At 32.0% G+C, this 22,488-nt stretch overlaps 4 protein-coding genes and 1 long non-coding RNA gene across 5 annotated transcripts; 1 reads left to right on the plus strand and 4 right to left on the minus strand.

Annotated features, from left to right (window-relative positions):
* Positions 1-4,072: 4,072 nt before the first annotated feature.
* Positions 4,073-5,308, minus strand: LOC145141137 (large ribosomal subunit protein eL33w). The gene is made up of 5 exons (XM_079074477.1): positions 5,186-5,308; positions 5,058-5,093; positions 4,747-4,975; positions 4,602-4,644; positions 4,073-4,243 (listed from the first exon to the last, which is right to left on the minus strand). The coding sequence occupies exons 1-4, from the start codon at positions 5,215-5,217 to the stop codon at positions 4,603-4,605; spliced, it is 339 nt and encodes a 112-aa protein (XP_078930603.1). The 5' UTR covers positions 5,218-5,308; the 3' UTR covers positions 4,073-4,243; position 4,602.
* Positions 5,309-8,845: 3,537 nt separating this feature from the next.
* On the plus strand, positions 8,846-10,177 carry LOC145138157 (uncharacterized). The gene is made up of 3 exons (XR_013721347.1): positions 8,846-9,399; positions 9,664-9,698; positions 9,807-10,177. It is a non-coding gene; the product is annotated as an uncharacterized LOC145138157 (long non-coding RNA).
* A 548-nt stretch (positions 10,178-10,725) lies between these two features.
* Positions 10,726-11,744, minus strand: LOC145139791 (ATP-dependent DNA helicase PIF1-like). Its single transcript, XM_079073493.1, has 3 exons — positions 11,386-11,744; positions 10,946-11,332; positions 10,726-10,834 (listed from the first exon to the last, which is right to left on the minus strand). Exons 1-3 carry the CDS (start codon positions 11,742-11,744, stop codon positions 10,726-10,728), a joined length of 855 nt encoding a protein of 284 aa, XP_078929619.1.
* A 134-nt stretch (positions 11,745-11,878) lies between these two features.
* Positions 11,879-13,330, minus strand: LOC145139792 (uncharacterized). Its single transcript, XM_079073494.1, has 2 exons — positions 12,610-13,330; positions 11,879-12,504 (listed from the first exon to the last, which is right to left on the minus strand). The coding sequence occupies exons 1-2, from the start codon at positions 13,328-13,330 to the stop codon at positions 11,879-11,881; spliced, it is 1,347 nt and encodes a 448-aa protein (XP_078929620.1).
* Positions 13,331-13,717: 387 nt separating this feature from the next.
* LOC145139794 (uncharacterized) lies at positions 13,718-16,234 on the minus strand. Its single transcript, XM_079073495.1, has 7 exons — positions 16,196-16,234; positions 16,004-16,076; positions 15,759-15,932; positions 15,471-15,542; positions 14,476-15,146; positions 14,115-14,355; positions 13,718-14,031 (listed from the first exon to the last, which is right to left on the minus strand). Exons 1-7 carry the CDS (start codon positions 16,232-16,234, stop codon positions 13,718-13,720), a joined length of 1,584 nt encoding a protein of 527 aa, XP_078929621.1.
* Positions 16,235-22,488: the final 6,254 nt, after the last annotated feature.

Below are 22,488 nucleotides of genomic sequence, written 5' to 3' on the forward strand. Positions count from 1 at the left end.
GCTGGATCCTTGCTTCCTTCTTCCAACTTCTTTCTTCTTTAGCTCCAAAAACACCATACTAGGTCACAAATAAGAGGGAAAGATGGTTAGGGTTTTCAAAGGTCGAAATGGGGGATTGGAGGCTGGTAAAAGGCCAACTCTTGGGACTTAAGGAGATTATATAGTGTGCAAAACCATACCTTATCACTCTAGGACTCAACATTCTCACAACATGGCCTGACAAAGTAGGCCCCTCCGACCTCGCATCAGACAACCGGAAAACAGAATTCAACATTTTATGAGACACATCCATGGCTTGCCCGCATGTTTCCAGACTCGACGCCCTGTTAAAAGTAGCCCAGTTGCGATAAAATTGGTGTTGATAGCAACAGCTTACACACTAGACAATCGTAGGGAAACGATGATAGATGAATCCACAAGAAACTCATCCACAGTGATGGATTTTAGGGCAGGACACGTTCACCCACAAAAGTCCATAGATCCAGGATTAGTATACGATATCATTTCATACGATTACATAGATTTCCTATGTAATTCCAACTACACAACAAAAAACATCCAAGTGATTACCAGGAAGCATGCTGATTGCAGTCAGGCAAAAAAAGCAAGACACACCGGAAACCTAAATTTTCCATCAATAACTATTGTGTTCCAACTAAGCAAGAAATAGAAAATGTCAACACATTTCATAATAACAGTGACGAAAGTGGGTAAAGCAAAATTTGTTTACACTGTGAGCATAAAGTCACCGAGAGGGATAAACGTGACAATGGAGCCGATGAAGCTTGCTTTTAGGGGGTGGGGCAGAAACTGAACTTTTTGGTTCGGGTGAAAGTGGTGGCGATGAAGTTGTCTGTTAGACGAGAAGCATGTTTTTAGGAGTCTGGTGGTTGTGACCAAATACGAAAGAAATTTAAACCATAGGGGGCATTCGTGTAATCTTGAATAACTAGTTAACGGAAGAATGATTAAATTGAAACAAACACCTAAGTTCATTATGCTACAATGATATTTTCCCTTTTTGAAATTAAATTTTTATGACCTTATTATAAATAGTAAACAAATCTAAATTGAATTTTTTATCGTATGACACTTTCATTTTTCATAACCATTTTTTTTATTTTATTTCTTGATTGTGACATGATATTATGACTACGGTGTCCGCCTAAATTATTTTATATTTTAATGGCAATATGATAATTAGATCGTTTTAAATAGTGTGTTGTAATATAAAATATGAAATTAAAATGGTATGAATAAATGGATATATTTGATATATATAATATATTGTATTTCGTTGTGGTTAAAATGGAGGGAAAATCGAACAAAAAGTGTTAATGTCTTGTAGTTAAAATGGAGGGTCGAACAAGAAGTATTAATGTTTGAAAAGGTTAACCTTAGTTGATTGAGTTATTGACATAAAAATCCTTAAGTTTTTTAATTTTTGTTGGTTTTGTTTTTACATCGATTTTAGGTGCGTTAAAACCTAATATTTTTAAATTTTTGTTCATTTTTGCCACTTAAGCGGAATTTTACCTTCTACAACAATTAACCTTAGTTGACTGGGACGGTTTACAGGTGTATATTTGTTCATTTTTTTGGCAATATCTATTTAACATCTTGTTCATATATGTTAATTCTCAATTTGGATATTTATATTCATTTATTTGTATATGATTCTTGTTCATATATGTTAATTCTCAATTTGAATATTTACATTCATTTATTTTTATATGATTCTACTAGATATGGATGTTTATAACTTTATATTCATTAATTTTAGTTCAGGTTAACATTCACTCGCGTATATTTGTTTGTTTATAATCATTTAAGTTTTTTTTGTTTATGATTGCTTTATCCTCAAGTTTATTTCAGTTAAAAATCTTAGCAAACATAAACACAATAAATGTAATTTTTTAAAGGGTTAATGACCTAGGAGGGTAATAAAGTTTTAACTTTGTCCACGTAAGGTCCTTAAGGTTTTTTTTTATACATATTACACCAATATAGTTGTTATAAACCGTTTAAAAAAGGTAATAAAGTTTTAATTTTGTCCATATTAGGTTCCTAATGTCTTTGTTTGTATATATTACACCAACATGGTTGTTATAACCGTTTAAAAAAAGGTAATAAGGTTTAACTGTGTCCATATTAGGTCCCTATTTTTATTATTTTTATCATTTCATCTAACTCTTTTACAATTTATATTAGTATCTAGTTAGATGACTGCATCATTTCATCTTTTCATTTTAGTCACTCATTCACCACAACAACGATTTCAATCGAAATGTTACATAATAATTTTTTTTTTCGTTTTTATGAAAAAAAAAGCTAATAATAATGAAAGTCTTAATAATTAAGACTATGTTTGCGCCACAGCTAGTTATAAGCTAGTTTATTTTTCGATATTTTTTAAGTTGTCATGTTTGACAAACCAAAAAGTAACTTATAAACTAGCATTTTAAAAAGCTACTTAGACTAGTTTTTTAAAAGTTTTTTTTTTAATTTCCAAATATACCTCTTAATTAATTAAGAAAACATATTTTTTAAATGTCATTTTATGCCATTATATAATTTTCGGATAGCTTATAAGCCAGTGACAGAGCTAGAGTCAAAGTAAAAGAGTATCTCCGACAAGTAATGAGGTATCCCCGATAAGTAATTGTCTATCGGGGATATTCCATTACTTTTCAGGGATACTCTTTTACTTTGACCTGACTCTGCCACTGGCTTACGTAACCTTTTGATTGAAACCGTGGTTGTGGTGAACTGGCGACTAAAATGAGAAGAAGAAATGATGAAGTCATCTAACTAGATACTAATATAAATTGTAAGAGAGTTAGATGAAATGATAAACATATTAAAAATAGGGACCTAATGTGGACACAGTTAAACCTTATTACCCATCTTTAAACGGTTATAACAACTATGTTGGTGTAATATGTACAACAAAAGACGTTAGGACCTATTGTGGACAAAATTAAAACCTTATTATCTTTTTTAAACGGTTATAACAACCATATTGGTGTAATATGTACAAAAAAAAACCTTAAGAACCTAATGTAAATAAAGTTAAAACTTTATTACCCTGCTAAGTCATTAACCCTTTTTTAAACATACAAACTTGAAAAGGAAAATTCAATCTTTTTGTGTTTATGTTCATTTGTTCAGTTAACCATTTGTTCAGTTATGTTTATGTTCATTTGTTCAGTTATGTTTATGTTCATTTGTTCAGTTAATGATTTGTGTTTATGTTCATTTGTTCGATTTGTGTTTATGTTCATTTGTTCAGTTAACGATTTGTGTTTATTTTCATTTGTTCGATTTGTGTTTATGTTCATTTGTTCAGTTATGTTTATGTTCATTTGTTCAGTTAACGATTTGTGTTTATTTTCATTTGTTCGATTTGTGTTTATGTTCATTTGTTCAGTTATGTTTATGTTCATTTGTTCGGTTAACGATTTGTGTTTATGTTCATTTGTTCAGTTATGTTTATGTTCATTTGTTTAGTTAATAATTTGTGTTTATGTTCATTTGTTCGATTTGTGTTTATGTTCATTTGTTCAGTTAACGATTTGTGTTTATGTTCATTTGTTCAGTTATGTTTATGTTCATTTGTGTTTATGTTCATTTGTTCGGTTATGTTTATGTTCATTTGTTCGGTTAACTCAAACAAATTGAACTTTCAAACAAACTTTTTCTCAGCAAAAAGTGCAATAAATTACTGTTCATTATTGAAGGGTTTATGTTTATTCACCATTGCTTATGTTCGTTTTCGTTTTAACGTCTTAACAAGCATAAACAAATAAGCAAATACGAACATGCCTTTGTTAAAGCTCATTTTCATTCATTTACACTATTATTTATCCATTACGTTCTTGATAAAGTTTATCTATTGGTTTTACTTAAAATTATTTTCTTAGAAAATTATATTATATACCAGCATATTCGCCAAGTACTTAACTTTCATGGCTAAATAGTAACTCATGAATAATTCAAAGACCAATTTTATCATCAAATTTTACCCCTATAAAAAAGTTGATATTCATAAATAATTAGCAATGCACACTCATAAAAAACAACTGTAAATTCTCAAATAAAACTAAAATGATGAAGAAAATTGTACTACAACTCAAAAAGAGGATTGCTTTTGACAAAAAGACTAAAGAAATTCTGAAGTTCAGGCAATATGTTGACAAAAACCACTTGAAAACCAGACTTTACTTCCTTCTTCTTGCTCCAACTGCATTATCCCAAAACAAGATTTAACAATGTTTAAAGCTTCTAACAAGAGAAAATATAACATTGTAAAGACTCAGATATCAATAAATTATCAATGCACAAGAATCCAAAAACAAGGTTCTTAAAACTAACTCAGCTCTAGACTATTGATAGATGAAAAGCACATATTTCAAAATCCAAATTCATGCCCATATGGATATGATAGTTACATTTTTATATGTAATACATATAGAATGAATTAAACTTCTGTAAGATTCATATAAAGATTATAATGCACAAGAAAAGGTTAAATCGATCTTTCTACGTATATCCTAATAATCTAAGAAAAAAAATCGAAAGCCAAAAGATGATTATAATACCTTAAATGTTGCTTGGGTACATGAACACTCTGACCCTTGACCCCTGAAAAGCAGAAACAAAAACACAAATTGAGATGATTTCTTAACACGCAGAGCTGAAAAACAATGATATGCAACAAAAATGTCAATCGCTAGTGATAAATACCATGGATTTAGGAGGGAGATTGGAGGTGAACTTAGCACGAACAATACCGGTGTTACCATGAGGCCTGGTAACTTTTCCCCAAATGCACCGATAGTGTGATCCGTTCTTCTTCACCTTGGCTTTGTAGACGTAAGCCATACGTTTCCCTTGATACCATGATACCTCATCTTTCGTGTTCACTCCTTCGATTTGAACCAACGATGTGTTCGGGTACTGGTTCGATTTCGACCTAACCAAAATCGTTAATAAAATCAATAAACCCTCAATTTCCAAACTTGATTTCAATCAAAAAGAAAACACAGGCAACATACCTTTTGTAGCCGAGAATTGTTCCTCGGGTGTAAAGTCTGAAAATAATCGCATTAAACTGTTAGCAAAATCATCCGAGTGTAGGAATCGTGATGATTTGAGAATCGATTTTCTAAGAGAAGCATTGTACCTGACGCGTTCACCTTGACGTCCCTTCACCATTTTCGCTTTCCAGAAGATAGACGAAAGCCTGCGCCGATGAGTATAAACCCTAGTTCCTGTTTTCCACCATGTCCTTTATATTCTCGAAGTTAAATGGGCTTTCTATAGGGTTTTTGAATTAGCTGGTGCCCGGTATTTTAAGGCCCAAGCACCCTGTCTAATGCCCCGTTTGTTAAATAACTCCCCCCTTTTGATACTGATTCTTTTATTTGATACTAATAAACAATCAAAATACATATATAAGAATAAATCTTGATTCATTATGATTTTTTATACAATTTAATGTGTGTTAAGTTTACGAATGCAAGGGGCTTTGAAGAATATAGCAAAACCTAGAAAAATTCATAAAAACATTGTTAAATACAACACAAACATATTAATATAAATAAATCAATGTTCTAAATAACGTGAAGTGCGGCGTGGCGGCAAGGTTAGGCCTCAAGCCACGGCGAACCATGACGTTTTTCAAGGTATGATAAGTTTTTATACATTAAAAAAGATAAATCACATAATTATACAATTATATCAACTATAACAAGTTTTAGAAGTGTTATATCAACACTTAACATGAAAAAGTTAACAACAACTCAATTCTTTCATGTCTGGTCTGAAAAAAAAAACAAATAAAAAAAATTGCGCCATAACGTGTTAAGGCGCCTAGCCACGTTATTTGGGCGTCAAGCCTCACAAAGACGTTTTGCATGTTTTCGTAACGACTTCTTCGCGCCTCACGCCATGGCACGCATTGGCGTCGCCATGGCGCGTTATTTAGAACACTTAAATAAACCTTGAAAGCTACATATGCTCCCAAATAAAACAACCAAAGTTTAAAAATGAATAACAATGTCCCACTTAGGGTGCAAATGAGCCCAGCTCGGCTCAAGACTGATCAACTCGAACTCGATTTGTTTAAATTTTATTGGGATCGAGCTCGACTCGGCCTTATGGCACAAAATTAGAGATTGGCTTGTGAAGAACTATATTGACTCGGGCTCAGTCTGGGCTCAACTCATATACGAGATATCTAGTTCCTTATATATATATATATATATATATATATATATATATATATATATATATACACACACACACACACACATACATAGTTCGGTTCCGGCGAGCAGGGGTGGAGCTTGAACAATTAATTTGGGGGCCGAAAGTATAATTTTTTTTCCAGCAAACAAACAACAAAAATACCAAGAAGAAGAATTACAAACTTCCAATCATTGTTTTCAATAATTTCTCTTTCTATTTAAACCAACAGACGAGAAAATCATCTAAACTTCCATAGTTACATTTTTTAATTCTTTTATTTTTATCAGAATAATAACATTTTTGCCAACTCAAAAACTTTATCAATTTGTTTATTGGGAAGGAAAGAAAATAGGAGAGTATTTTGTAAAAAAAAAGGAATAATGAGACCGGTCAATATGAAGCCAATAATATGTTGAAACCCTTTTTTTCTTCTCTTGAAACCTCTATTCCTAAATCATACTTGCTTTCCTTTTTCTGCCAATCTCCTCTGACACTCGCAGTCACACTTTCTTTTCTGTTCTCTATTATTTCTTTTCTTTTCTCTTTTTAGCTATAATTTTTTCTCTATTGTCTATTCTTTCTTTTCTTTTCTCTTTCTAATTGCTCATACTATACAGGTAGATTTAAAGTTTTTGCATACAGGTTTAAAATATTGCATCTTGCTTAATTAGGATTTTCATGCAAATGGGTTAAAAGTGAACCAACAATTTAACTAACAATGTTAGTCCAAGAACAAATGTATCAGTTATTTAAAGCAAGTAATTGAATATAACAAGCATAATGAGACATTCATTATCAATCAGTTAAGCTTAATCAAAGGGGCTGAGGGAATGGGGATGACGGTCTGATGCAGAAGAAAGAAGAGAGAAATTGAAAGAACATTGAACATACCTGATTCTAGTGCATAGGCGAGAGGTGGAGCTGTCAGCATTGATTGAAGATAGCCGATTGGGAGGTGCCGAGGTGGATACGTGGTGCAGCAAACAACGAATGATGGAGCGATTGAGCGAGGGTTAGAAGTATCGATGACTTTGGTTCGGAGAGCAGGGGGCAGCCCAAACAATTACTTTTTTGGGCTTAATTTGGGTAAAGTTTGATGGGCTATAACTAGTTCTAAGAAAAAAATCGGGGGGGGGGGGGGGGAGGGGGGGGGCATAGCCCCTCCTGGCCCTAATGATCCTCCGCCTCTGTCGGCGAGGACTGCGAAGACAATTGTCCACTACCCATTTCGTCAACGGTACAAACGTCAAACCCAAATACTTGGTCATTGTGCGTTCGCATACGACCCACGCCCGTGGTAACTAATATGGAATCGATGATTTAATCACTTGCGACGAACGTCCATGAAACGCCATTTAAGTGAGTTTTATTATTTATTTTCGTTTATTTACGTATTTATTTATTTTTTTATTTTTCGTTAAAAAATTCAAAAAAAAAATTAATAGATATATGCTCGGTTTTAACGTTTTTAACTTTTTTCGTTTTTTTTTATAAATTATTAGTTTTTTCTTTTTTTTTGTTTTTTTTTTAAATATCTTTGCTACATATTTGAATGTACTAGTGTTTTTCTTTATTTTTGTTTTTATTTTATGAGTTTTTTGTTTTTTTTTTTATTTTTTGATTTTTTTTATTTTTTAAACTAAATATCGGTTTGACTTTTTAATGTTTAACAATTATAAAAATTTAAATAAGAAGAATATTAAAGATCATAACATTTTACGTTCATACTTTTTTTAAATCATTTTAATTTTGAATCATAAAATTTTGAATCAAATCATTTTTTATTTATATGATTTTGGATCAATAATATATTCAATTAAAATTTGTTTTTGTTCAAAAAAAAATTATGGATCATTTATATATTTTGAATCATTTAATTTTGAATCATAAAAGATAGAACTATGAATTATAAAATGATTGAGTCTAAATATTGTTAGATCATAACAAATTAAGGATCATAAACAAGTTGAATCAAAAGTCTTTTTTGAATCATAAATATTTTGAATTATCACATTTTGGATCATATTATGTTCAACATTTTTTTTAAAAACTAATACTTCTTAAAATTAAAAATAAATACTTCAAAAACTTATTTTGAAAAATTATTTTTACAAAGTCACTAATATATTGAGTAGAAGTATCCCTTAAAGTTTTATGATTTTTGGATAATTTTTTTTTCTGGTTTTTGTGTAAAAAATAAAAAATAATTTTTTTTTCAAATTTCCATGATTGTCCTCGCAGTTCGCATTTATTTTTGAGTCCTCACTCGATTCAACTTTTATATATATATATATATATATATATATATATATATATATATATATATATATATATATATATATGAAAGATCAATGTAGAACCACTCGTAAGTCATAGAACCATATAACTATAAGTATAACTCTAAGATAGATATGTGAAAGGTTTAGATAAAAAGGGTTCACAATGTAAGTACACACCTTAATACATATAATCAAATACATAACATATAATAGGGATTAGATATTATTAGGTTTAGATTAATTATGAAAATTGATTTATTTATCTATTTTTCTCCCTAAATCACGACTTATGCGTTTTATTAGGGCTACTTCAAATATACTTGCACTTATAATCAACACCTAAACAACCGTGCTTCAAATCGGAGACTCCATCTTCTTCAAATCGACGCTCCATTTTTTCTTTCATCCCCAAATCTAGAAAATGACCTTCTCCCTTCTCATCCATCTCCTCACTGATGCCTACACCAAATAGTCGCTTCCCTGTGACGCCTGACCTCCGAATCTTCTCCTATCATCGACTGCGATACAACACCACCGCCAGTGACTATGGCTTCTTTCCCCAACCTTTACGATAATATCAGAAGCATACGATAGACCTGAATATCTACGGATTTCTATTCCCCTCGCGGTGACTTCTTCAATTTGGCCACCAAAATCCACATATTCGCAAGCTTATTTTCAAGATACGCTTCCTTCTATTTCGATTCCTCATCCGTTTGTTGCAATTCTATTTCCCTCTCGTCATTTTTAGACGACATTGCTTCGTAATTCAATTCATTTTCCTTTCTCAATGTAAGCTCTCTTTTCAATTCTGATTATGTAGGATTATTACATTGGCATCTTCTTCAAATCGACTCCTCCACTACAGGTTGTTTGTGGTTTCCATTTATCTTTCCTAATAGACTTGTTAGTACTTCAAGTTTAGATGTATGTATATGTTTCATGACCACAAACCTACGATATCTACTGGTGCATAAAATGTCTATTATTGATTATATTTTTAGTTTTGTGTTTGTGCTTTGTCATTTCTGCTAGTCTAGTTCATTTTAGGAATTGAAGTGTTGATGTTCTTATTTATGTTTTTCATGTTCATGTTATTTTGTTGGTGGTTGGTTCTACTACGCTTCATTAGGTCATCATCACTCCAACCGTTTTAGAGTAATGATGGTATGAAAAATGTGATATATTGACCTTTTTCCACTTGTTGGTTGGGAGTTTATTGATAATTTCATAGATGTTCACTTATGAATAATCTTCTTTCTTTCTTTTTCTCAGTTTTAACCGGTCATGAGAAGAGATGAATCACGATAGTATCATTTTATTTGTGTTTCTATGACACAACGATATTAGACTACAAGATATTGATTACACCCTTCATAAATGGAGTTGTTTAATTATGATGGAAAGATCATACATATGGCTATGTTAATGGAGGAGAAAGAACTGTACAAGCGTAGATACTAGATAGCTACCTGTAACATGCATATCAGAACATGTATATGTTCATAACTGAATATATGTGTATTAAAATTACATACTTTAGTATATTTAGGATATTTAGGCAATGTATTTAGAAAATGTAAATGTTAATAACTGAACATATGTATGTTTATAATTGAATATGTATATGTGAACTTGTATGAACATGATTATTTTTTTGGGTTTTTATAAGCATGTTCATCTATGAACATAAACATTGTTGTATAATTTTTAATGATTATAATTGCTCTCGGTATTAATGTTCATTTGTGAACATAAGAAAATTGCATGCATTTGGTATTCATGTTTGATCATAACATTCATATATGTTCGTTTGTAAACATGTATAAATTCGACTAATCATGGATTTGATATTCATGTTTGATAATATACATATGTTATGAAATGAAGATATACGCATGTTCAGAAATGAACATAACTCTGTATTTTAAGGATCTCCTACTAATTAGGTAACGTTTTTTACTTCCCTTATTATATATATATATATATATATATATATATATATATACTAGCAGTGTACCCGCGCAAAGCTGCGGGGCACGTAGGTTATTTCGGTGATATGTTTCCTTTACAAAAATATTATGTTCCAAAAGAAATTACATGTTGAAGACAATATAATCAAACTATGGTGTTATTTGTTACATGATACATCAAATAACCAATAAAAAGAAACCAGTCAAAACGGCACAAAATATTAATCGTGCAATAGTTCTTTATACACCACATTTGCTGTATAAACCCCATCACCTTTTGAATTTTCATTAGGCTTCACTAATACTTTTGTATTGCAACGTGAAACCCCTCTGGACAATGCAACATAAAGTTATCCATGCGAGAATACTGGGTCTGGAAGATAGATACCTACATTTGGAATTGTTTGTCCCTGAGCTTTATTGATTGTCATTGCAAAGCACAGTCGAATAGGAAACTGTTTCCTCTTCAGCTTGAATGAGAACATATCATCATCATATGGACATAAAGGAATCTTAGGCAAAAATATCATTTTTCCAGCATGTTGACCAACAACTATTTCTGCATCAATAACATTTTGCTGAAAGCTTTTGCATATCAATCGGGTGCCATTACACAACCCATTTGCTGGGTCAATATTCCGTAACAGTATTATCGGGCATCCAACTTTTAATCGAAGGTAATGCGGAGGTAAACCACTAACACTGATCGAGTTTAGGAATTCCAAAGGATAGAAGCCATTTTTATCATCTATGGCTTCATCGACACTATAATAAATTCTCTCTTCTCCGTGAAATCGATCGATCATGTAATCGTTTATCGCATCGACACTATCATTTTTGTGGATAATATTGCCCGCGATATGATATAATCTGATTCAGACCTATTAAATTCCAAGGAGGGAAACACTGCATCAATCAAAGAATCCAATGATTTTTCTTTATCAGTGTATGGAATGACCATATCATCAGGGATGCGAATAAAACTTCCGTCCACCGTTTCTTCAACTCCATCACCGACACGTAATAGAAAGTTTGAGAACCATGGATCAGTAAGTACTCTCATATTTATTGTTAACCGCAAGTTTATAATCGAAGACCAAAGAGACGACATTCGTAGGCTAGAGTCTACAATTTGTGCCCGTGTCCCACGTCTTACGACTGGCAATACTTGCCTGAAATCGCCTCCCAAAACCATTATCTTTCCACCAAAAGGAAGTGCCACCCCAGTGATATCTTGCATTGTCCGATCAAACGCCTCCACCACCTATCGCTTTGCCATCGATGCTTCATCCCATATTATTATTTTTGCAAGCCGAAGTAGTTGAGCGGTACCACTTTGTTTTTGGATTTTACAGAATGAGTTATTATCTGGAGTTAGAGGAAGTTTGAAATGCGAGTGAGCTGTTCTCCCCTAGGCATGTTATTAGCCGCAACACCCGATGAAGTTGTGGCGAATGCAATATGACCAAGTTTGCGTATATTAGCAAGTAAAGCTTTGTACAGATATGTTTTTCCTATTCCTCCAGGAGCATCTATGAAGAACACTCCTGTACAATCAGTACACACATGCCTCATGATCTCATCATACGCATATTTTTGTGCAGGATTGAGAAACTCTTTGGCACGCAAATGGTCACCTTCCACAACTATAGAGCATTCTTCTTGTACCTCGCGAAAAACTTCAGATTGTAAATTCAAATCAGTGTTTACAGTCGGAAGATCAAAGTTATCAAGCTTGTTACCCATAGATTGTAGGAATACAGTGATGTCTGTGAGGACCATATTTTGTACTCGATCAGCATTGTCGTATTGTCTCCTATAATCTTCTGAGAGAGAATTGTAGTGGGCATTCCATAACTTGCGAACATCTCCAGGATCACAAAAAACTAATATCGTTGCAAACAACCTTCTGAGAGCATTTGGAAATTGAAACAAAGAGGCCTCTGCAAGACATTGCGATAAACTATCATCTGTCTCTATTAACCCTCTTTCAAGAGCCGCTTTTCAAAATATGGGATGTCTTACGTTATTGACTGTGTAGAGATCTTCAAAACATGTAGGACCCCTAATATGACATAATAACACGCGTAGATAGTATCGCTCACCTTCAGCAGCATTTGTAGAAACCAAACGACCTACTGCTGGTGATAGTTTTAGAGGATTCCATAGACGCGATTGTTTATTCCATGTGAAGTGTTTGGGAAAATCTTTGTATACGTATTGTCTTGCATTAACGTTATCTTTATTCATCTTGAAAAATGCAGTAAACTTTGATCTCTTATCTCTCTCCCTCTCAACAACTGATATCATTGTATCATCATCAGTGAACCTAACCAACTGTTGGTTCGGTAGATGCAATTGCAAAGTGATCACATTAGGGTGGATTTGATTAAGAGAAAAACTAAAAATTCGCCATGCTACTTTCGGAGCGGAGACGTAACGCGCATCCTGAAAACGTTTTATCTCATTGATAACAACAGGTTGTCCATCTGGATCAATATGAATAACTTGTTTGTCATGACCCTTGTAAATATACTTAAAGACGTATTTTACTGATGTTATACTCGAGCAAACCTCAACATTTAGATGGCATTTGAACATCATCAACCACTTTGGGTTATATGGGACAACCCATCTATTATCCATCATAATACCTTGTTTATTCACAACAATCCCATTATATCTCCTTCGATAAACCGGATATGCGTCCTTTCCCTGTGTTGTGGTTTCATTGAATTGTCGAGGGTATCTAAAACGACAGGTTGGTGGATCGCCTTGCATACAAGGACATTTTTCGTTTAATGTACCGCAAGGACCATGTATCATGTGTGATTTGACCAGATCGTGTAGTATATGATACTTTGTCGGGTTTGGAATTTCGGCGCACACATACTTGTCATAATGGTCTGTATTGGTGAGCTTCCATTCAGGTTTCATTATTAAGAGAAAATGCGCATGTGGTAAACCACGTTTCTGGAACTCTATTACATAAACATATGCACTCACCACACCAAGGACGTGCCTCTTCAAGAGTTGTTCCTTAAGGTCATGTAACTTAGCACGAAAAACTCTTGAAACCAGATCTGGTCTATCTTGAGCTGTCTGCCAATGAAGTAACTCGTTTTGGATTTCAGGCCAATTCGGATTGCACGTTATTGTAAGGAATATATCAGGTTTCCCTCCATCTTAAACTAAAGCCATAGCATCAAGAAATCATCGTCGCATGTCACGAGGACCTCCGATGAAACTTGCTGGCAAAACAACACGTTGCCCAATCATACTTGGTTGAACCTCACCGGCATTGACACAATCCACAACACCTTGGTATAACTCCGCTCTTATTGTAGATTGGTTTTTTCTACAAAATTCCAAACGTGAAGTCTCAATCTTGATGTAGATATCTACCACAAGTTGTTGTAATAATCTCCCTCCTAACATAATTACGTTCAATTTTGATCGAATCTGCAACTTGTAACAATAGTACTCCCGTATAGATACGGTTTTCCTACCCGTTGTTATATCAGTCTCTACATAATGGTGATGATGAAAACATTATATCAATGTATACATTTGTAAAATTTAACGATATTAAAAATGTGGTTGTGTGTACCTTCTAGATCTTCATCGAAGATTTCGTCGTCATTAACCATCTCATTGAATGAAACCCCTTGTCTTAGTATGTTAGAATGCCATACATGCTCACCATTTGGAAAGAATAAAGGATAACACAATGGATCATAACATCCCCAATAAGATTGAATTGTGTTTGGTTTGTCGGACCTCCCATAAACTATAATACTTCTTTTATATGCGGTTATGTTGTCATTACCTTCAATCCAAATACCAGCAACCTGTGAAATTATATTATAGAAAATATATGATTAAAACTGGTATGTAATTTGCATGGTTATATTTAATACATGAAACATTTATTTTTTTTCAAAAACATATGTACATAATTAATTTCAAACCTCGGATGTGGTTGGCCGGTTATACACCCTCTGGTCTAGTTCTACCGATGCATTTAAAGTGACTCTGTAATTGTCGAGCGGTCCTAGATCAGCAAGGCTACGAAATATTGCAACGTATGGGTTTGTAGCAAGAACGCGAGTCAAAATTTCAACAATTGGTTTAGCAAGATTTTTCCATTGGAGTCTATTTGACATCTCAGCTTCAACATCGTAAAAATACAATTGTAAGAACTTCGGTTCATCCTTTTTCCTTGGAACTAACTGGTCTATTCTATGGTATATTCCTCCATTCACACAAAAAGTGTATACCCCAGATGTCATATTGGCCATTGATTCATCCACTTCTACGCCCATTGATGCAAATGAAAAGTTGGTGTTGTACGCACGTATATTTTTTCTAAACAATTTGCCTAATTTTGTTTCTGAGGTGAAAAGATTGTGTAATTCGTCAGGAATAGACAAGTCTGCCAACTTTATCTTTCCACTCATGCAACAAAAGCCATCAGATTCAAATTGTAGTCGTTTTGCACCACAATATATGCATATGTCATTGAACTTCACCACACGATGTTTTTTACGGATACCGGCGAAAACAAAGGCATATGGATCATCAGAGACGCTACCATTTTGTACCGATGGAGTGACATTGCCATGGATACAACCTTGTGGATCTGTAGACATTTGATTCAAATAAAATATATAAATATAAGACTACTTGAATTACATAATTGAAGTATTATGAAATAAATAAATACTAACATGTTGATGTCAAAATTTGACTTATCAATTCATCTTATAGTGGCGGATTGACATTACCCTCAATATAACTTTGTACACCTTAACATTTTTGATAAAATAATACATGTATAGAAATTATTTACAAAATAATAATATTTATATTCATTAGTTAAATGTAATATAAATAAAATTAAAATAATTAAACATAAATATTAGCCAATATATATGATATTTTTCGGTAAAAATCAAATACTAACCTATTGATGTTGAAATTTGAGTTATCAATTCATCACGTGGAGGTAGTATTACGTCAGACTTACTTTGAATACCTACGTATAAACAAAAATATCTCATTAAGAATGTAAATTATGGCATGTCTAAAATACTCTTTAAAAGATTATGGTTAAATGTAATGTTGTACAACTTAGATTGTCATTTGATAACTCCAGACATAGTTGGGTTGTTATTTCTATATCTGGTTTTGTTATGTTTCGTTCCGTCTGGCGTTGATAACGGTTTCTATTATAAATCAACTTTTTTTTGACCAAAATCCATTACACATGTAGGAGATGCATTGGTAATCAGCTTCCTATTTACTATAGGCACATTTGACAAATATGTTGCGTTTTGACTATTTCCTTCCCCAGTAGCTATTCGTCTCATTTTGTTTTTCTCCTTTCGTCGTTCGTAACATGCCTTATTATATGCTTTTCTTTTTTCTGCAACATTTTTTTAAATGAAAAATGTATAACGATGAAATACTAATCATGATTGCAAATACGAAACATACCTTTTGTATTTTCTGCATCAATTTGGATAACATTATTATGTTTATTTTCTTTACCGTTAAACCTCATTGCAAACTGTACAACCCACAAAAAAAATATACTTTATTTTATACTAACATATACACTGTATGAGATTTTTTTGTTACATGAAATCTGTAACATTGTTTTTTTTTAAAGTTAAATCTAACATATACACTGTATGAGATTTTTTTGTTACATGAAATCTGTAACATTGTTTTTTTTTTTTGAAGTTAAATATTATGATAACGATAGTAATTTTTAATTGATATCATTTGGTTGGTAAATTATATATAGATAGTATTGCTTCATAGTTTCTTTATTTAGTATAATTATGAGAAGCAGTAATCAAATATAATCATAACAAATAAAAACACTACATTCAACGTAGTCAAAATCATAAAAGGAAAGTTAAAAACTTAAAAATAATAAAAGTTCAAATGTGTTAAAACCATAAATTTTAACAGTCTTACAACCAAGTATAAAGTACTGGAAATTAAATAATGTTCAATAATATCTTCCAAGTAATGCTATCATTCATGTATTCCTGTAATCCAATGAGCATCATCCATTATTGGGTCGACCTCAAAGTCACTTATCGAAATAGATACCAAAAAATTACCTGAAAAAATATTGAATAGGTAATATACATTCTTTGATGTATATAAAATAATAGAATGGGCATTGCTAAATTGGAATTGGGATGAGGTTGTTGATATTCTAAGTTCTGAAGATGAAAAGTTGGATGATGAAACTCTGGAAATGTTTGACACATCAGATTCAACAAAATCAAAAACATTGTCACCACCACCGAAGAGACCCCGTGTCAAAGTTCAAAGCCGAAACAGTTGTTATAGGCTCCGTGATGAAGAAGATGATGAATTTCATGTTGATGTCGGGTATGATTATTTGTCCTTTGTTTTACAAAGGAACAACAAACACTGTTTTTTTTCTATTTATCATTATATGTGTAGTTATTTAATTGTTTGATTTAAACTTATTAATGCCTTCAATTTAATTTTTTCAGGCATGGATTGCATATTGTTGCAGCTGAAACCCAGCCATCTCAGGGTGATGAAGATGCAGTTGTTAACACCTAAGTTTTTTTAGTAGATTTGTTTTATAATGCTGGAATTTTTATGGTTTTGTCTTTCCTTGGATTGTTTCAAATAAGTTAGATGTTTTATGGTGTTGATTTTCCTTGGATTGTTTCAAATAAGTTTAATGTTTAATGGTGTTGAATTTATGGAATTTTAATATGATCTGATTTTGCAAAAATGGTTGGAATGAAAATGTTATTATACACATCCAAGTTAATTTCTATTGTTGATTAAAAAAAAGTACATTGCTTACTTTGGTAAAAAAAATTTGTTGTTTGATAACCTATGGAGATATTAAAGATTAAAACATTACACTTGAAATAGACAAATACCAATTTTCTTTGAGGAATACCAACAGTGAGCATCACAACAACTTTTTTAATATAGTATATTATATAGTAATTTAGTAGTCGGTATAATGCATTGTTATTTAGGTAAATTTGAGATGTTAGTTTGAGAATAAGTTAACATAGAAGTTTCTTAAACTAATTAACTTCAAGAAAATGATTGTAAATTTGAAGTGAAGTGTTTATATTGTTAGACAAACGTTTTAGTCAACTTTATCATGTTTTCATGATATCATTTCAATAACACACCTTCAAAATTTCAAATTATTATTATTAATGATAAAAAAAAGCAATCATGATATAAAAACCAAAGACAAAACCCTTATGGTGTTTTGATTGCTAAAGTTAAAACTAATTTCATTCCTATGGGCAGCGGTTATACGCCCTTTCAAAAGCAACATTATTGAATTGAATGAATTTGTTTGACACGCAATGGGCAGCAATGGGTAGTAGAATTATTACATTTTACATATTAGGAGTGTTCAAAATTCCAAAACAGAAACACTACTGAACCACACCGATTTTCAAGTTAAGAATTTGGTCCTTTTTTTAGGATTGGTTAATCGAACTAAGAAAGTACTTGGTTTTTAGTTTTGGTTAGAGTTACTGTTTTTTTATCAAGCACGATTAGTTTCCTTTCAAAAACATATCATATTTTAATGAACATTCAATGCATTGGTAGCAAGAAAAATTGACAATCTAGAGTGTTCTTTTAGAAACCTATTATATTTCAAATAACATGCATTTATGGTTTACAATTTAAGGTTTTAGATTTAATGTTTAGCTTTCAAGTTTAAGGCTTTAAGATATGAGATTTGGGATTTAGGGTTTAAGATTCAGGAAGTGGGGCTGGGGTTTAGTGTTTACGGTTTAGAGTTATGACATTTGTTTTAGTCAAAAATGATTTAGGACTTTATTAGATGATAAAACATAGATTCTAAAAGATGACACATCAAGACCACTTCAAACAAAGATTTAAGGGATCACAACCTATTGGATCAACTCAAATATAGATTGGGTTGATGGTTATGCGACAATACTTGCTTAGGTGGTATTGCAATGACCAAACAACTCTCCATAATCCCGTACTACTCTGTCTCAACGTAATAAAACCATATAAAAATTTATTTATCACCAATCTTAAGCGATCATGAATTAATATCACTTACTTCAAGGAAAAACATGAACCAATTGTTCTATACAGAAATCCACCAATATAATAAAAAATGACGTCACCAGAAGGTTAATCAGCCTAATATATCTAGTGCCACCAGGTTCACCATAATAAAGTTGTCTGGTCTCTAGATTACAAAGCATATGTCGTTGGTTTTGGAATGAAAGTAGTATATTGGAGGCCCCACCAGTTGTAAAGAGGCATACACTTGGCATTATGAACCTGATAACAGCAGACCTGATTATAAAATAGAACCCTAAATTACTGCTCTCGCAATCTGTTATCCTCCTTTGCTGCTCTCCCAAATTATCCATCCATCATCAAATATGATGATCAAGAAGATATCCATAACTTAAAACAAATTTCCAAACGTTATGACATAGAGTAAGAAATATCTAGCTATAAATATAGTAAATATATTGGCAAGAACTGAATAAGAAAATCATAAAACATACCTTTGGACTGAATCCAAACAAATTTATGGAGTCTTGTCCCTAAAAAATGACAATTAATTAAAAAACATAACAAACGAATAAGAAAAGATTAAGATGAGTTAAGTTCTTACCCATAGCCTCACGGATTAAGCAATTCAACTATGATCACAAGCAATTCAAAAACAAAGCCAAGAACTTCTTCATAAACCTAAATAAGGTGTCTCTTTCTATATATGAAACCTTAATCGGTATTTTTGTTTCCCAATTGTTCTTTGCTAGCGTCTTACTAATAACCCTGCAATTCTAGAAAAATATCAGTACAAGTAATAGCAACATACTTACACTTACTGTAACTCTTATATTCTTTTTTCCTACTTATTATTTTTTAAGACAAAAATGCCCTTTAATCATTCAATAAATATGCCCTTGTTCCTCAACATTTTCACTATTCTCACAGGATCCTCCCTTTCTTTAACTACATAAAATAGAATTTTATTATAATTTTCTTTGATTATAGATTAGATATAACAATGAACCTACAACTTACCGCATCTATCAACCAATAGTATAAGAAGATATGTTTGGGGTTCTAGTCATTCAAACATGTTACCACAAGTCTACATGAGTAAAGATTGTATGACACCTCACATGTACGAATCATCTCAACAAGGTCATTACATTCACATAATTCTTCCTAAAATACAAAGTTTACATATTAGCAAAACGAAAACACCAACAAAAAATTTTAAGCCATAAGAAAACTTATAGGTTATATCAATGATGCCCAATTATTTTACCATCCTACACAAAAAAAGAACCATCTGACACTTCCCATAAATAAGCACCCGTTTAGATAGCACTCTCATTCAACTTCGGTTGTATCACATGCCCTGCAAACCTAAAATGTGAATCCATAGATGTCGCTCAAACACATAACACTCTTAATGAACAACTGTTTAACACATAAACCATAAAAAATGCATCAATTGTTTTATTTAAGTGATATTATTATTATATTATGACAAAACATGAAACTGCCATATAAAAAATGATCTGTTGCAGATGATATTTTTTCAATATCGGTTTTCCGATTTGCATAACAAGTACATTTTTCTCTGTAGCTACAAAAAAGAAAAAGAACATAATAAGCATGATACTTAATGTAAGTCTTAATAGAACAAAAACGCCAAAAAATAAACAGAGCACATCGATCTAAATAGTGAAGTCTGAATCATAAAACATGAGAAAGGTAAAAACTTACAAATGTGGATTTTCGTTCCTTTCCGATTCATTCATTTCCAAGCACCAAACACATCTAGAAGATGAGCATGATGTCGAATAAGAAGGATGCACCTATAAACCCTGGATAAAGCCATAATATTCACGTAAAGGTAAAATCTTCAACAAAAAACACACCGAATGGAGTTTTTTTTATTTATTTCATACTGGGGAAAAGAAAAGAAAAATAACCTCGTCTATTTCTTTAAAAATACTTGAGAAGAAAACCCATAAATCAAACCAAGTAAACAAAAACAAGAACCTTTATCTTGTTTGTTCGATACACTCTTGGAAGACTTCAAGAACATTTGATACCTAGGACATGAAATCGTGGGGGATTAAATAGAGAAGTATGGAGAAGGAGGTGTTGTAGACAATGCGATTGAGAAAACAAAATGAAAGAAAATCACATCTTAAGAAAAAAAATACACGAAAAGAAATCGAGTCGTTACATGTAAACCGTGAGAGTTATGTATCGCGGCTGTAGGTGACAGCAAACTTGGTGGTGAAGGTCATGATGGAAAATCGTGAGATAGTGGTGACAGTGGCTCTAGGTGATGCCGGTTGTGGTCGTCGCAGCAGGTTGTAACACCGGCAGCTTGTACTAACGTCCGTGGTGACAGTAATGATAGGAGGTAGGGTTTTTGGAGAGATTATGATGATAGAGACTATATTAGGGGAGGGTGGCTTAAAGAGATCAGGTAAGCGTAAATTTCAATTTGAATTTGTAGTGTGTGTTAAATTAGGGAGCGTGTGATAAGAGACGGTCAAAAGCTTTCTAAAGATATGGGCGACACACATTTGAATTTGAGAATTCAAACAAACGTAAACTTGATCCGAGAAGGTTTGGGTTTAAAAGTTTAATATTATTTTATTATTGTTTACTTGTACTGTTAGCTTGATGGTTTCGACGTCTTAAAAAAATATTATTATTATATTGAATCTATTTTTAGAAATAGTGAGATTTCTTTTATAAGATAGTAAAGATATATATATATATATATATATATATATATATATATATATATATATATATATATATATATATAGTGTGTGTGTGTGGATACGGTGAGGACACAAAAAATTGTTAAGACTGCGATGACAATTCTCCACCATCCACTTCGTCAAGGGAACAAACATCAAACCCAATATTTGGACATGATGCGTTCGCATGCGACGCCCGTCTATAGTAAGTAATACAGACTCGGGGATTTAATCACGTGTGACGAACGTCCATGAAACATCATTTAAGTGAATTTTACCCAAATGTCATATCATCTCATGATATTTTGACAATAAATAAAATCAAATATGCACCTTTTATTTTTTCAATCTTATGGCAAAGATTTGTCATCGCGATCCTCGCTAATTTTTGAGTATCAGCAGATCATATATATATATATATATATATATATATATATATATATATATATATATATATATTCTCGTTTAGACTCATAGATCTAATCAAGCTTAGGAACATAGGCTCGAGCTAAAGCTTGTTTAATAAACAAGCTTAATATAAAAATTAAGCTCGGTTCGGGATCATTTCAAATCGATCTCGGGTCGAGTTTTTAACAAGTCAATAAAAAATAGCTCACGAGTAGCTTGACTCGTTTACACCCATAGTCCCACTATACACTCTAAACATGAGACATAACTCACCCATACTAGTAGTTCAAAAACAATAACATGTCCACATTGTTTAAACTGTTATGGAATATTAACCATAAACGTTTTCTTTGAAGTTTAAAAAAAAGAAGCAAAAAAAAAGATGGAAAGAATATAGCAAAAGATAATGTTATTATAAGAAGATTGATGAGAGAAGATTATATAGAAATAACCATACACACTTACATATACAATTTGTTAAGTCATTTTTATTCATCTTTCCCTTTGTAAATATCTCTAAATGCACCATCTCTTCCATTTCTATGCATTGTAGATAATAAAAACAAAAAGATAATAGAAGCAAGTATGAGTAATCAATAAAGAAAATAATGTTCTTATATAGAGAAAATATTAATCAGTTAGGTCTTATAAGTAACATTAAGTATAAATAAGTGAAAAAAAAAACCTTAAGTTGTAGTAGTAATTAGTTAAAAGAAAAATGTCTCGTAAATTATAAAACTCTTG

Source organism: Lactuca virosa, chromosome 9 (genome assembly GCF_052849685.1).
Source record: "Lactuca virosa cultivar CGN04683 chromosome 9, Lactuca_virosa_CGN04683_v6, whole genome shotgun sequence".
Taxonomy (NCBI): domain Eukaryota; kingdom Viridiplantae; phylum Streptophyta; class Magnoliopsida; order Asterales; family Asteraceae; genus Lactuca; species Lactuca virosa.